Here is a 16,003-nt window from a genome sequence, read left to right as displayed (position 1 = left end):
CTACTGTCTCCAATAAAGAACCAATAATTACTTTTATAACATTAAGATAAAGTCATTTATAAAGACAGTATCTTTCTTGCACTTATGACTAATCCATTATAAACAAATGCCAATCTTAAAAACACAGCTCCAGAGTAAGTGCAGTTACACTGAGTACAGATAAGAAAGTACAAGGAGCTCATTGGCTATGCTACACCAAGTGGATGAAAAGTAAAATTGATTTTATACTGGAGGTCTATATAAATAAATAAATAAAATCCTATCTTTTTTTTTTCCTGTATGTATGCTTAGATTTCTTGTACAAATAACAGAATGCTCCGTTTCATTCACTTCAGCAGGATGAGCTCTTTAGAAAAAGACTGAAAAAAAGATTTGATAATCAACTTCCAAATTTTATGCTTATTTTTTTCTATTTCCATCAATTCCCCGACATAGTTAACATGAACAGGAAAATCTTTTCAGTAAATTAAGCAACTGAAGACTCAAGCGAAGTCTCAAAGGTCTTGAAGAACTCTGGCAAGTCACATATATCCCATGTTGCTTTTGGTTTCCCACCTCTTCTTTGCTTCAAACCTAAAATGAAGAATATGAAAATCCCAATTTATTTCTAAATACTTTCCTGAAGTAACATGTTTACTAAGTGCCAAAGTAAAATAAATTTTAAAAAGTTTTCACATACTCCATCAATTACAAAATAAACATCAAACAGGAGGAAGAAATGCCTCCGTATTTATAATCTGATAAACATTCAGCAAAGATACAAAGAATAAAATGAATAACAATTACACACAAACTGGATTCAACAAATATATCACAGGATTTCTGTAATTCCTATGAATTTAGTAGAATTACTAATTTAAAAAATATTGAACTCACCCCCAGGCAAGTTTCTTCTTTTTTCGAGCAACCTGTGAATTTTCAGCATCCTTTTTGGCTTTTACAAAGTTGTGGCAGGCAATCGCTTTGGCAATTTTTACACCAAGCTAAGGGTTACACAGGAGGAAAAGTGAAAATAAATATTCTAGCTGATACAAGAATTACAGTGATACAAATACTCGAGAATTTGTGGGTATGAAACCCATGTCAGCGTTGCTTTAGACATGCTAAGAATAGAAATTCTTATGCTCGGCCCCCAAAACCACCGAATTACAACAAATGCAAAGATGTAGCTAGCCCCTATTCTCCTAACCTCCCACAGACCTTTATCCCAGCTGTACCAGCCTCCCAGTCTCCCAGATGGAACTCCTTCCCACACTAAGGCCCGTCGAGGGTCCACGAGGGCTGTGGATGAAGATCTTGAAGCGCTTTCAGCATTTCAGTAGGCCAGACAGGAATTTACCCCGATAAGGCTGCACAGGCTGACAGAGACATCCAGTTTCTTTGCTCTGGGCTAGAATTACAGAAACTCAGTATGGGTGTACCCATTATCTCACGCTGATCAGAAGCTCAGATTGGCAGTCATAGATGTGATTAATAAAACACAGGAAAGCTAATTACTACTTCATAAACACAGTTTGTGTGACGGGCAATTGCTTGTCACTCACTGATAGAAAAAGGAATACAAGAGGTGCCAAGAGGCAAAAAGGCGGGGCACCAGGACCACAGTACCGAAGTGTTCCCTCTTCCAGTCGCCCGTGCGTGCATGCTCCCCCCTTACACCCATCTGCCCCAGTGCTAGAGGTTGAAGCAGAACAAAGCCTCCTCTCAGCCCCATCCCCGGAAGACTTCTCTAACTCAACCCACCAAAGTCTTTATTTCTGTATTTCTCTAGCCCTTCAGCTTCTGTGCCATAACCTATGGTACAGCTCTCTGGCCACAGAGCTGTTCCTCGGCGAGCGTCTCCAGGACAGGCATGGTAGTCCCCTAGTTTTGGTGGGCTCTGATTTTAAAAACACCCACCTATACGGATGGCTCAAAAGTATCTGTTAAGAACCCAGGTTAAACAACAAAGACTAAAAATCTCTTCCTGGTATTTCCTTCCTTTTCTCTCTCTGTACACAGCCTACTGCATTTCAGTAGCCAGCAGACTTGTGGACAAGAGGCAAGGTCCCAGAAGCTACTCTCAAGTCAGAGTATTACAGCCCAAGGTTTAGGGACCTGCTGGCCAACAGTGAGGCACGGCAGGCGGTCAGGGGCTTGTGTGTAAGGAGAGAAGCCGACTTAGGAAAGTGAGGTTTGACATGCCCGACACTCCTTTCAGCTCATCTTGCAGAACAGTTCCCTTTAGAATGAAACAAACAAGCAGTCATCAAGCACTGACCGGGCTTTATAAATGAGAACAAAAATAGATCTGATTTTTCAGTCTAGGAAAGAATACACATAAAGAAGGTAAGTAAATGGAAGCAATATGACAAAATGGAAGCAATATGACAATCAAGCCAGCGTGTTGAGGTAGTCGACACCAGAAGGAAAGCCACTGAAGGAAGGAGGGTTGATTGTGGCTGTGAGCCCACCTGGGAAAGCAGACCAACTCGGAGCCTTCCTGACACTCCAGCCAACACTAGCAGCAGCATCTTTTTTCACAAGGACGACATTCATTCAACCAATATCACGAGGGCACAAATGCATTACTTTGCCAGGCACTGTTGCAGGCGCTGCAGATACAGCTGTTAAAAAGAGGGCTTCGGGGGCGGGCGGGGGGGTGGGGGGTGGGCAGCTGGGGAGAGGGGGTTGCCAGTTACATCTGACCGCTTCAATCCCGGACCTGTTCTTTTGGCTCTCTTTTCATTTCCAGTTCTTTATTACAGAGAAGTTCATAAAAGTCAACTAAAAAAAAAGGTTAAGAATCAAAGGGCTGTAGCATCATCATCTAAGGAGAAAACAAAGCTCTGGAAGAATGCTCTGGAATCATGTATCACGAAGCTGGATTTCCTATAGACTGAAACACCATTCATTTGTCATAAACGTAAAAACATCAAGTTACGCCTGTCTGGTCAGGCCAGTCAAAACTGCAGTAACAAACAAACCCCCACATCTCAGTGGCTGAACTTTTATTTCGTGTTTCACTTAATGTCAGCTGTGGACTGGCAGGTCTCTCCATCTTGTGGTGCCAACATCTCAACACATGGCTTTCAAGGCGCTGTGGCAGAGGAAGAGACGGCCAGAGGGTCTCACACTGGCTCTTTTTTTTGTGTGTGTGTGGTTCGCGGGCCTCTCATTGTTGTGGCCTCTCCCGTGGCAGAGCACAGGCTCCGGACATGCAGGCCCAGCGGCCATGGCTCACGGGCCCAGCCGCTCCACGGCATGTGGGATCTTCCCAGACCGGGGCACGAACCCGTGTCCCCTGCATCGGCAGGCGGACTCTCAACCATTGTGCCACCAGGGAAGCCCCCTTACACTGGCTCTTTAATGCTTTAGTCCAGAAGCGACACACAGCGTTTCTGCTCAAAGTCGTCTGGTCAGAACTACTCACAATTCCACCTGGCTGCGAGGCGGCTGGCCACAGGGGTGCTGGGGGACATCAGGGGAACACTAAATGCACCTAATGAACTGTCTACTGTCATAACATGCAGCTTGCCGCCTGGGTTTAAGATGTATGCTGGGTCTCTCCACATTCGTGTAGGATATTTAGTCTCTTCTCTGTCCCCCACCTCCAAAAGATAAAACACAGAACTCAGTACTTGCCTGTCTAATTATATTCCTGTGTTTTAGATAGCGTATGCAAATTTGAAATATGATATAGTTTTGCCAGGACCACCCCCTAACAAAAGTTCCGCTCAGCTAGTTCATCTTATATTTAAATTGAGCCTATCCTTTTGAGCATGAAACAAAAATGACCTGAACTATATCTGCCATGTACCATTAACCCCATGACAAAATTATTTCCTAAAACTGTTGTAAATTAAGATGCAGCTTACATTTTTAGCTTATTGAAATTTCCCAGTATGGATTTTCTGGTTTGGGGACAGACAAACCAAACAGCGTCTCAGTGTGTCTGGACACTCACCGTGGTCATGTGATTTAAATGGGGACTCTTCAACATGGTCATATACCCTTACAATGTAAAAGATTTTAGTTTTCTAGCAACACGAAGGACAAACCCAGCAAAAACAGCATCACAGTGAAGAATGAGAGCACATATGCCACATAAGACATAGTATAAACTTGTTAAAAAGAATTCATTACAATGTAAGAAACATGTATTTACATGAGAGGGCTCCATCGCTTTGTAGACTAATTAAATATGGTAAACGATTAGGTACGTAGGCAATACCTTCAAGCAGACCTGTTTGTAGGAAAGGTATATTTTCTAACTGTATTTTGCCTGGGGTTAGGTTCAATGAAATGTTCTTTAACTGATAAACATTAAACAAGCCTGGTCTATGCATTTTACAGAAAGAATCTTTTAGCTTGTAATGATGATGCAAAGTCTTATCAACGTTGTGTCCTTCCCATGCTTAAAATGAATGTTTCACTTATTCCTGTGGAGAAAGTAAAAAGAATGGAAATATTTGGAAATATGAAAGGATCATGAGATCTTCTATAGAAGAGACAGTTGAGAAGAAACATGTTTTCTCAGGCAAGATGACCAGCCCAAGTTCCAGAAGATAAAAGAATACCGTGCTACGTTTCCGTATTACAAACAAACAATATAGGCCCACAAGAATCCCCCTTTTGCTTCTCTAAAAAGAAAAATGCATCTTCGTGTCCAATGTAAACATCACAAAAGCTTGGTCAATGGTTTTTATATTAAAAAACGGTTTCAGGTCATCAGATAACTATAGCAACACAATGTGGGAAGAAATTTTTTTAACCGAACAAAAATATATACAGAATTTCTTGTATGTGTAGCCAAAGTATCAGCATTTTCCATATAGAACATCCAATATTTTGCTGCATTTTAATTAAGGTGTCTAAACATTATCACAAAGAACTGCAAATTGGTCAGAGCAAACGGTAAGGAAAATTAAGCTCTAAAGGCTTTTTATCACCATATTTCAGGAACCAAGGGTGTAAAATGTTCTAATTTGGGATATATTAAAAGCCATAAAAGGTCTTTCAAAAAGATTAATGGTACTTTGCTTGGATTTAAGATAAGGGCTTTAGCTGGTTGGAAAAGCAGGGCCCTGGCTGGACCCTTGAGGCATTCATCTTTACAGCCACTTGGAAGATTTGTAAAAGCGTCTGCATAACCTCAAGCAAATGCACCCAGCGACATTTTTTTAATTCCTTTCAATTTTACAGGTTTAGCATGCGTAAATCATATTGGGTTGTAAAATAGATATAATGGCACATCTTGTAACACAGTAGAGATTTTTAAAAGACAAACTTGCAAAATAAAGTTCATTTTTCTCACTAAACCTTGCCCTGCTAAAGTATGCCGATAATCACTTGAAGCATCTGATTCAAACAGCTTAATCTAGCATCACTGTAAACTTCTTATCCATTTCATAAAATACTTTACTCGTCTTTGAATTACTAGCTTGTAACAGATTTATGAAGTTTTCCTCCCTTCTGAACACTTTCAAGGCACTTATTTAAAAATACCAATTATCATACTTTAACTTTTGATGGAATAATAGGTCTCTATGAAAAAATATTTATGCCATTCTCTTTTGTTCTTTAATTAAATGAAAACAGATGTTTTCTGAAGTAAAGCGGAACCATTACTGGAGCACTTAAAGTGTTAAGGTCTTTAATTTCTATATCAGTTTGGTCGACAATTCATGATTGTCTTTACTCGAGCTCAACATTAATGTCAAGCAAGTTACCTAGGAGACGAAAGAGATCAAAGAGACAAAAACCCCTCCAATGTCTGATTAATCAAGCCTGCAAACAGCTTATTTCTTTTCGCCTGCATGCAAGTATGAAAATGAGATTCTGGGAGCCGAACATTGTGCAGATTTGTTCATTCTTATCAGAACAAAGCCAGCGGCAGCTTATTTCATGGATCATTGGCACTGTCATCAGTGCTACACAGAACGGGTGACAGCTCCTCATTTTGAGGCTTGAACAAAATTAGCAAAAAGTCGGCACAAATTAGCCTCTCATCTTTTTGGTAATATGACATTATTCATTTACTTTTTATCCAATTTTTAATTTTTTCCTTGTCAGCTATCCCTTTCTAGTGTCTCCTGCATGGCATCACAAAATGCCTTCTTAAAAACAAGCAGAGAAATAGCCAAAGTTGAAATAACATGCAAAGTCCGAAAAGCAAAGAAGAAAAAGCACTTCCAAGGACTGCTGATGCTTTATTTTTTTTTTAGTAACTTTCAAAACTTTGCAAAAATATTAACAGCTCAGAACACCATGCAGTTAAGGAGTTTTATGAAATCGCTAGTATATTTCAATAAAGAAGATGATGTGGCTAATGTATTTCACTCAAATCACAATTTAACATGGCAGGTGCTATAGTAAATTCAGGATGTCTCCACTCGGATTGGTACCTTTCTCTCCACAGTCATACCTGAGATGCCAAAGCTCTGAGGACAGCAAATAAGCTCTGCCATATCCAGTCATTTAAACACTGACTGTAAATCAAGTCTTTTTCTCTCTGTTAGAGGAAACAGCCCAATTTCACTGTCATCTTAAAATGTGCACACACAGGTTTGCATGTTTGTGTACTACTTACATCTATGTTGTGTGCACAACTGTACAAACACCTATTATTTATTTTTATACCTACAACTTCATTATCAGTTAAATCCAAATGGTTTTTATTTCAAAGCATAACCCAACAAACCCTGTTTTTAAAATACATTATAAGATATATTTGCATAGACATATTACATATATGTGTGTGTGTGTGTGTATGTGTATATGATTCACCTTGCAATTTATAAAAAAATTTTGTATTTGGTCCATGAGGTTGAGAAGATAGACTTTGATTCATATCCTCAACTCTGATTTCATAGTGGAATAGGTTATATAACACCTGGTTTAATGATGACTGTTAAGGCTTCAAATTATACGTAGATTACAGTATTCCAAAGGGGGGAGAAAAGATGTTATACTGTTGAAATCACTCCTGGATAGAGACATTTATATTCAAGCAACTTATTCCATTCATAAGGGAAAAAAGCATTAAAAAATTAACCATAAGCTGTTAGATGCTTTACACAGTCCCCATCAGAAAGACAGTTTTTTTAAAGAACTGTAGTACTGTTTTCAGCAATTTCTTTATCTCTGTTCTTCTAAGTAAGAAAGCTTATTAACAAGCTTTGAACTTAAAATCACATTTACAATAATGTGCCATCAACAGTTTTATAAGCTAATTAGAAAAAGATTAATTAATGACTGGCTGCTAATAAAATGGCAATCATGAAGAAAGAAACCATGGGTGCTAAGCTTCAACTACCACCAATTAAGAGCTAATTACAAACAAATTATATATGTGTTTTGCTGTGGGCTTTAATTTACTAAAATGGTTTTAATTAAAAGAGAAAACATGCTGATTAATTGAACTGCAGAAAAAATCTACAGTATAAACTGTGCTTTGTCTGTCTCTTTAATTAGACTTGTAACATCTGAATTTTTTTTTAAGGTTTGTTAAAAGCACAGATAAACATAATTAAAAGAGAGCATAAGGAACACCATTCTAGGTGATCACCCAATCATACCCCAGAGGTTAAAAGAAAGTGTCCTCAGTGCAATGAGATCTAAAAAGCACACCTAGAAGCCTGAGAGGAAAAGCCATCCCTCGGTACCATTTTTATTTTTCTCTTGAAGTTGGAGCATTTCTAAAATGCTCCAACTTCAAGGCTGTACACCATTTTTTATAGGAAAGAACATATCTTTAGGTTCCACGTAAAGGAATTCAACTAAGCCTTCCCTCACCTGGATAGGCATAGCTTATTTTCCATACGATGTGCTAATTGTTCATCTATATGAAATAACTGAATTACTTTTAAGAACTAAGGAGAACAAGGCTTCAAAGAATTAAAATCACCATTTAAAGGTCCCACATACTATGCACAGACTACAAAATGACACACAGAGGAACATCTAAATTAAAAAACCACTGAGAAATGACCAAAGTTAATGAAAGTGAGTCAGTTCTAGATGACCCTAAATGGAAGCACACACCCCTCCCTCCGCGGCAGGCAGAGCGCAGCCGGCTTCCCCAGGTGGCTGGTCACTGCCAACTAGCAAGAGCCTGTTCAGTGAGGGCTTTCTCTCCCTAGTGTCCTAGATTCTCTCCCAGTGCTAATCAGTGAAATATACCACAAAGAAACTGGTCCTACACTCTGCTAACTGGAAAGAGAAAAAGAAAGAAAGAAAGAAAAAGTAAGGGATGGAAGTCAGCGTAGGAAAATTTCAAATAGGGGCATAAAACAAATTTTGCCAGAGTTTGCAGGCATTAGATGACTTTGTATGAAATAATATATTCTTCATATACACCCCTGGTACTAGCAAAAAAAGGAAATCTCCTTTCTGTAAAAATAAAATGTTGAAATGGAGATATTTAATTTTAAATTCTTAATATGTACAAATGAGTACTATTTATTTTTACTTTGTTCACCTTACCTTCAGTGGCTAGAAAACACAATAATTAAGAAAATCGAAAGTACCTGCCAGCCTTCTTAGAGTCATGGGTTCTAATGATAAATTCTTACAATAGCTAATTGGAATATATGTTCAGCTTCATACCTGAACAAATCGTTTTACCTTTGCAATCATGGCTGTTAAGATAGTTCTAAAAGTAGTCACAAAACCAGGAAGAAAATAATTTTGCTCTCCGGAATACAGAATAAAGAGTTTAGAACCACAAGACTTGCTTCACTATAATATCTTTCAATTTAGCCTTTTTTTTGTATGTGATGCAAACACCTTTCCTAAAATATCGAAGCTCTGAAAACAGCACTGATGAGAAGTAACTTCAAACTGATCAAGTTTGGCAGCATCTCTATCTCAAAAATGTAAACAAATGTTTCAATTCTGAACTCTAGATATGAGAATGCTCCAGGTACTTTGATGGATAAATCTGTCAAAATTGTACTATTTGGGGCAGGGTTTTTTTGTAGCGGGGGGGCAGTGAATTCAAGCTCTTATTCCATCAGACAACACAGCATGTACATCGACATAAAATAAATAACCAAAATGAAAAGGGTGAATTGTAGCCAGAATCCTCCCGGGGAAGCTAAAGCCTAACAACGAACGGTACTGGGAAAGTTCTGAATGCTAGGGCCAAGTGCTGTAGCACCTGAAATATTTCTGAGAAAGGACCACTTCTCACATGTTAACATAAAATACAGACGCTATCTCCTCGTGTGTGTGTGTGTGTGTGTGTGTGTGTGTGTGTGTGTGTGTGTGTGTGTGTGTGTGTGTGTGTGTGTGTGTCCCTCTCCAATGAGAATGCCTTCAGATTTTCTAGGAAATGGCTCTAAAAATAGAACTTAGGCAACAAATTAATAATCTGCCCAAATTTAGAGAGTATTTAATGTATTGAGCTAGGAAAGAATACAACTCAATAAATTGAAACATTAGTTTCTAAAAAGGCCATTCCTACCTTTGTTATTTAAATATTAACAAACTATTACTATTTCAACATTATTAAGTTTACCTATGTTTGGAATCCAAAAATCTAGGTACTATATTTAATAAATTTAATAAAGTTAAAATTAAATTCTCAGTTTAATTCATACTGCCAATGTAATATTTATCTATATCTATAAAAAGAATACTATCAAAGTGAGATACTTTTTTTAAATCATTTTATACTTGTGATACCTTGGTTAGGTTCTAAATAAATACTATACTTAACAGCACTAAAGGCTGAAGTCATTGCCTTGGGCCTCCATTCAGAAGTTGGAGCAAAAGAGCTTTAAAATGTATCATTTTGTATCATTACTCCAAACTGAAAGGTTTTGGCCTTAGCAAAGATGGTAGCAGGTTATAACCAAAATATCTCAGATGTGAATATTAAAACCTTGCAAATTATTTTTTTAAATGACTATTCTAAGTTATACGAAATGGTTATAACATTACAACATGAAGTATGTACCGATGTTTTCAAGGAATTAAGTTTAGCTGGTGCTGCCGAAGTCCGTCCTATTTGAGTCACTTACAGAAAAGGCAACCTTTAAGGGCATGAGGTATACAAAGCGCAAACCAAATTCACAGGCCACCTCCCTTCCCCACTCATTTCTGCCCTGACATTGTACAGCTATAATTGAAAGCAATATATCTAGCTCACGTAGGTGTGACTCATTCGATGGGAGAAACTCACTGTCTGCTGCCAAACCAAGCTGGTTTTTATCTACAGCAGGCTAACACAAAGACGCCTAGAGAAAAATTCTTTCCAAAATGTGAGATTCAGCTGAAGTGCAGCTTACTTTATTAAATCTAGGCTTTAGCACTTAATTTTGAAATACTTGTTTCTCCTGGTTTCTACAAGTTGGTATGATCTGAATTGTAACAAAGATGGTGTGCCAGAAAAGGCAAGTACCAAAGGATGGCATTTTCGGGGATCACTATCAATGAATGGAATGTCCTTCCAATTCAGGCCTGAGGTTAACAAGCTACAAATGTGCTCAAACACCTGTGTGCATGTACGTGTGTGAATGTACTCGTATGATATACATATACATAAATAGTATTGTTTAAAAAAAGAACTTTGGTTTTCAAATTAGAACAGTTTCATCAGTAGGACACAAACCCAAGTGTACTTTTCCACTTTAGCTCTCCTCCAAGACTGTTAACAACAAAGAAGGATTTCATCAGCAGGAGGGACAGTCCCAGAGCAACCACATTACTACACGGCAAAACCGAACTTGATAGCACAATCTAGGTTCCACCATGTGAACTTGAGCCATCCCCCAAACCAGATTAAGTACGTCTTTAATGTCATCATTAATTTAAGGGAATATGATTCTGGAAAAATATGTGCTTGCTGTGTCATAATGCTAGTGCACTGACAGCTTTGTTCTGGCATGCCAGTTTGTTCTGTTTTGTTTTGCCCTGTTCTGAGGAACTGTTTTCAAGGTCCATTCTCAGACATGGCTCTTCTTTTGGCTTCATTTTTCTCAATACTGATGCGGCCCTATTGGTTTCACAGGCTTATAAATGTTAAATATCAAAAATTAGTTTCACTTAGTATGGTTGGAGAAGGCTTTAAGAACTCTGGGGTCTGTGCCTCTGAGCAAAGGCTTTATCAGCAAGTCCCAGTCACTGCTTCTTAAAAAAAACAAAACGGTACTGATTAAAAACCCATATACCTGATTTCCAAAAGGACACCTACCATGCACATATACATGTAATTCATAAAGGGTTTCTGCCCCAAACTCACAATTACTTACTTCGCAAAATCCCATCTTTCATATCCACAGTGATTTGCACCAAGGAGATAAACATGAGAATTTAAACCTCAAACTAAACTATTTATTCAAGAATTCCATCTTGATTACTTTAGTTATTCTTCGCGGGTGTTTAATTAACACGGCATCCGTATCTCTCCAATGTCTGTGTCTGACCAGCAAAAACTTTCCAGATGTTTTTCCACTTATACAAGTAAAATAGGGCCCAAATTATTGTTTTTCCTCTTAATCAGAATTCTTTAACCCCACACTACATAAATTTCTTTTACTAGGACAAAGCATTATACTCGTATGGAAGTAAAAAGAACACTTGGGAAAAATGTTTACTATCCTTACAAGTGCTAAAAATAGTATAAATTTCTAAAGCAATCTCATTCATATGTCATGAAGTGTGACAGGAAATAACTCTTAAAATGGAAAATACCTAGCCAGTATTATGCAATTCCCATTTCTAAAATAGCAGTCTGACAAAACAAAACACAGAAACTTAATATTCTCAAAGGAAACACAGGGCTTCCCTGGTGGTGCAGTGGTTGAGAGTCCGCCTGCCGATGCAGGGGACGCGGGTTCGTGTCCCGGTCCGGGAGGAACCCGCATGCCGCGGAGCGGCTGGGCCTGTGAGCCATGGCCGCTGAGCCTGCGCGTCCGGAGCCTGTGCTCCGCAGCGGGAGAGGCCACAACAGTGAGAGGCCCACATACAGCAAAATAAATAAAAATAAAAAATAATTAAAAAAAAAAAAAAGGAAACACAGATTTCTGAGGCCTCGGAGGCACTACTTCTGTTTCCTCTGACAAGCAGCTTCCTGCAGCAGGGAAAGGAGAGCTCACGCGTGGCCAACTGATGAGGCAGACAAGGAGGGAGTGAACACGCAACCCTGGTGGACACAAGGCCACTGCAACCCCAGCCCTCCCAGCGCATCACTTAGGGAAACTATATCCAATTCCCAATTGACCAGGTTACTGAGAGATTTAATATAGATACATAAAAGATTCTAGAATCTGGTATCTCACTGAAGGCACATTTTAGATCTGATTTGCCAGGTAAAGGTGAAAAGTACAATCAAATAATGTTTTCAAGATCTTACTGCAATAATAATTGTCTTGAGCAGGAAAACAATCAGCAGTGAATACTAAAACTAGCAAGTAAAGAACAGTGAGGAAAAGCATATTAACAGAGTCTCAAATCATCTCCCACCTCTCCATGCGATACTCATTAATTATATAGGGAAGAACAGTAACGTTATAGAGGGGAAACCTGGAGACACCACCTTACCCAAATAATCAAAGGAACATAAGCAATAAATTGGACAAATAGATATCACATGCCTCCTGATATCTTGCACTGAGAAGGACACAGTATCATTTCTGTGATCCTCCTGCCAAAAAATGCATAATCTGAATCTAATCATGAGGAAGCATCAGACAAACAAAAACTGAGGGGCATCCTACAACATAAATGGCCTCTACTCTCCAAAAATACTAAGGTCCTGAGAAACAAAGACAGACTGAGGAAACATTCCAGATTAAAGACGACTAAAAAGACATGACCAGAAAAAAGAAAATTTTCTTTTGCTATAAAGGAAATCAGTGACATATTTGGTAAATCTAAGTAAGGTACATAAATTAGAAAGAATGGTAAAGCAAATGTTAACTGTTAACGTTTTGCAAATTTTGCAACTTTCTGAAAGTTTGAAATTATTTCAAGATAAAAGATTTTTTTTAAAAAAATCAAAGTGTTCAACTCTTAAAACTTTAGCATTACTAACTTTACCTAAAAGGAACACAGTGCCTCCAGTAAAGTAAATGCTTCTCTCTAAATTCCCCTGGCCTCTGGTATGGGTGCTAAAAAACAGAAAAAAGACAAAAAGAAAAATAGCCAGCCATGGATGGATCACGGGGAACCCACATTCTAACGTTATAGACCAGGGCTTGCATTACTCTTTCTTCCTTTAGCAAGGCAAAGATCTGAGGAAACTTGGTGACTGAAGAAGCCACTACAATAACCAACAGCTAACACTGAAATCCTACTGAGTTTGTGGTACTATTCAACACACCATCAAATTCACTGCATTCAAATGTAATACCTGAATCTTTCTACTTGGAAAGAGAATAATAAAATGCTATTATACTCAATGAATGCTATAATCAATGAAATCAAAATATGGTTACTTTAAAGATGAAAAGAGCAATTTTCAAACTGAAAGCACAAGAATATCATAGGCTAGGAGGGATGAATGAATCTTACTAAAAAAAAAAAAACCCTTTTTTAAAATCTCACATTTTTGAAAGGCCACATAACTGCCATTTATTCTGCTTCTTACCTAGGTCCCAAACTCAAGCTCACAGCTTCCTAATTTTCTTTAGATTAGCCATTAATAAATGCATATACATATACATAAACATTATAAATGGAAGTATCAATATCTAATGTGACAACTGATTTTAAGGCTATGGGGGGAAAAAAAGACAACCTGTGAATCCCTAAGCCTTGCTTCTGAACTGGTTTTCTCCCCTACATGAAAGTATAAATCCCATAAGATACTTGTGGCCAGCAACCAAAAAGAGAAAACAAACAAGCCAACAAACAGCCACCAATGGTAAATGGTTTTTTTTTTTTTTACGGGCTCATGGTAAATGTTTTGACATCAGAGGATGTAAGAGTGGAATGGTGTTTCCATAGAAGAATTTACTGAAATAGTAATTTCACCACTAGTCTCAGTTTAGAAAAAATGTTCACCAGCAGGTGAATAAGAAAGATCAGTGCACGTGCCAAGAGTTTACACAGGTGACCGATGATGTTCTCTATGTAATTAAACACCATGGAGTAGTTATAGTTTAAGAATGAGGCGAAGAAGGTAGGGATATATTAAAAAAGAAAGCTTTGATAGAGCTTTCTTCCTAGAAACTAGGACAAAAAAGACTTACAAAACAACAACAAAAAAACATATGCCAATTATGAGCTCTTTATGTGTGACTTTACCTAGCGATACCTGGCAGTCATTCCCAGTTGGAGGAATATTCCTCCCAGAGGGTGCAAGTGAGAACCTTCTGATGCCTTGGTACTTGGAAAAAGAATATTCAATATACCTATTAGTTTTATACTATAGACTATAGGTTTAAAAAAAAAAGGCTGAAAATTCTTTAGGGTTGAGGCAACTACTTAGAATATGCAGTAAGAAAGCATTCTGGGGAGCAAGGGTTAGGAACATGTTGAGAGGTGTGACATTAGAACACACGGCTGCCCTCAGGGAGAGTTAAACTGAGTTAAAGATGCAAATGGAAAAATAAAGCTAGCCTTTTAATCATAACTGGCAAAAAGCTCTCTGAACTAGATGAAATCTAGGGGTTGAATATTAATCATGGATTATTTCCAGCATAAGATTTAGATCAGAATAATTTAATAACTTTAAAGACAAAAATAAAACCCAGCATTTCGAAATAAAAGGTGGATTTAAGAGAGAAGAAAACGGACAGAAAGGAAAATCTTAGGTCAAATATTTGAATACTGAACTTACTCATGATCACAGAAAGAACATACGCTCATTTTAGAAGATCTGGAAGCACAAAAGAGTGCCACCAGTTGGGCTGACTCACCTCTCGAGTAGCTAGGTGATTGCTGAGTTCCTCAGCCTTCTCAATGTTCCACTCTTCCACAGCCTGGTCTATGCTCTTTTCAAGGCCCGACTAGAAAGAAAAGAAACCTAAAAGTTAGAGGCAAGAAAGAAAGGCAAACATTTGCTAGTAAAGACTATGTCACAGGACCACACCAAACACATTACATACTTAGACTATTTAATTTTCACGATGATCGTATATGGTAGTTGGTACCACTCCCATTTACTGATGAGAAGGTGGTTCAGAGGTATTAAACGACTTAGCCAAGGTCAGATCACTTCTTGAACTAAGAAAAAGGAGATGCAAATCCAAACTTCTGTGACCCTAAGGACTACGCTTTCCCTTAATAACAATATAATGCTAATGATAATAAGTTAGAAGTTATGGCATGCTTATTATGTGGTACACCCTGTGCTCAGTACTATAAGAAAGCTCATTTAATCCACATAACAAATCAATGAAATTACACCGTTACCCTGTTTTGAACATGAGGAAACAGAAGCTTAGACTCACTAATTTGGCCAAGGTCACAGCGTCTGTAAATGTTAAAGCCACCACCATCACATGAATCTAGGTTTGCCCAGAGCCTGTATTCTAAACCACCATTTTCCTCTGCCTCTTTTCACTATGGCCTATTCCTGTAACTTGAGACTTTCATTCAACAGCTTCTCCTAGTCTCTGACGATGGGATGGGTATTCAGTTGGATATTAAACATGGGAAGAAAGTTATATATAAGAATGACTGTACTTTCCTATGGAAATGTTATTTACTAGTTGAAGATACTTCAGGAAATCACAATTAAAATTTTCATGGGATCACCAAACAGACTGTGTAGGATACATCATACTTTATGGAAAGATGCTTCTTAGAGTTAAATAACTGAGTTTTAGCTTATGGAAATAGTTACTAAAGAAAATATAACTTTCTTAAAATAGTCTAATATATGTTTCTTAGAAGAAAATTTTATCCCAACAATGGCTTATCTAGTGTATCTTCCACATTTTCAGTTAATGGACTTCCCCCTCCTTAGCCTAATAAAGGAGTCCAGGGAATGTCTCTTCCAGCAGTGTACTGCTTGATTAGACCAGTCAACTGAGAGAAACTTTGCTCCCATGTAGCCTTTATTGAAACA

At 38.0% G+C, this 16,003-nt stretch overlaps 1 protein-coding gene across 2 annotated transcripts in view; it reads right to left on the bottom strand.

The window, feature by feature from the left end:
- Positions 1-371: 371 nt before the first annotated feature.
- Positions 372-16,003, bottom strand: part of FAM204A (family with sequence similarity 204 member A) — a 32,594-nt gene continuing 16,962 nt past the window's right edge. For both annotated transcript variants that reach the window (XM_060098737.1, XM_060098796.1), the window contains exons 6-8: positions 14,850-14,939; positions 877-983; positions 372-573 (exon numbers count right to left, since the gene is read on the bottom strand). In XM_060098737.1, the coding sequence (XP_059954720.1) occupies positions 522-573; positions 877-983; positions 14,850-14,939 (249 nt within the window). In that variant the 3' untranslated portion in view covers positions 372-521. The remainder of the gene's footprint in view (positions 574-876; positions 984-14,849; positions 14,940-16,003) is intronic.

Source organism: Mesoplodon densirostris, chromosome 1 (genome assembly GCF_025265405.1).
Source record: "Mesoplodon densirostris isolate mMesDen1 chromosome 1, mMesDen1 primary haplotype, whole genome shotgun sequence".
Taxonomy (NCBI): Eukaryota; Metazoa; Chordata; class Mammalia; order Artiodactyla; family Ziphiidae; genus Mesoplodon; species Mesoplodon densirostris.
Note: the sequence above shows the minus strand (reverse complement) of the source record. Positions and strands in the feature narration are given on the sequence as shown.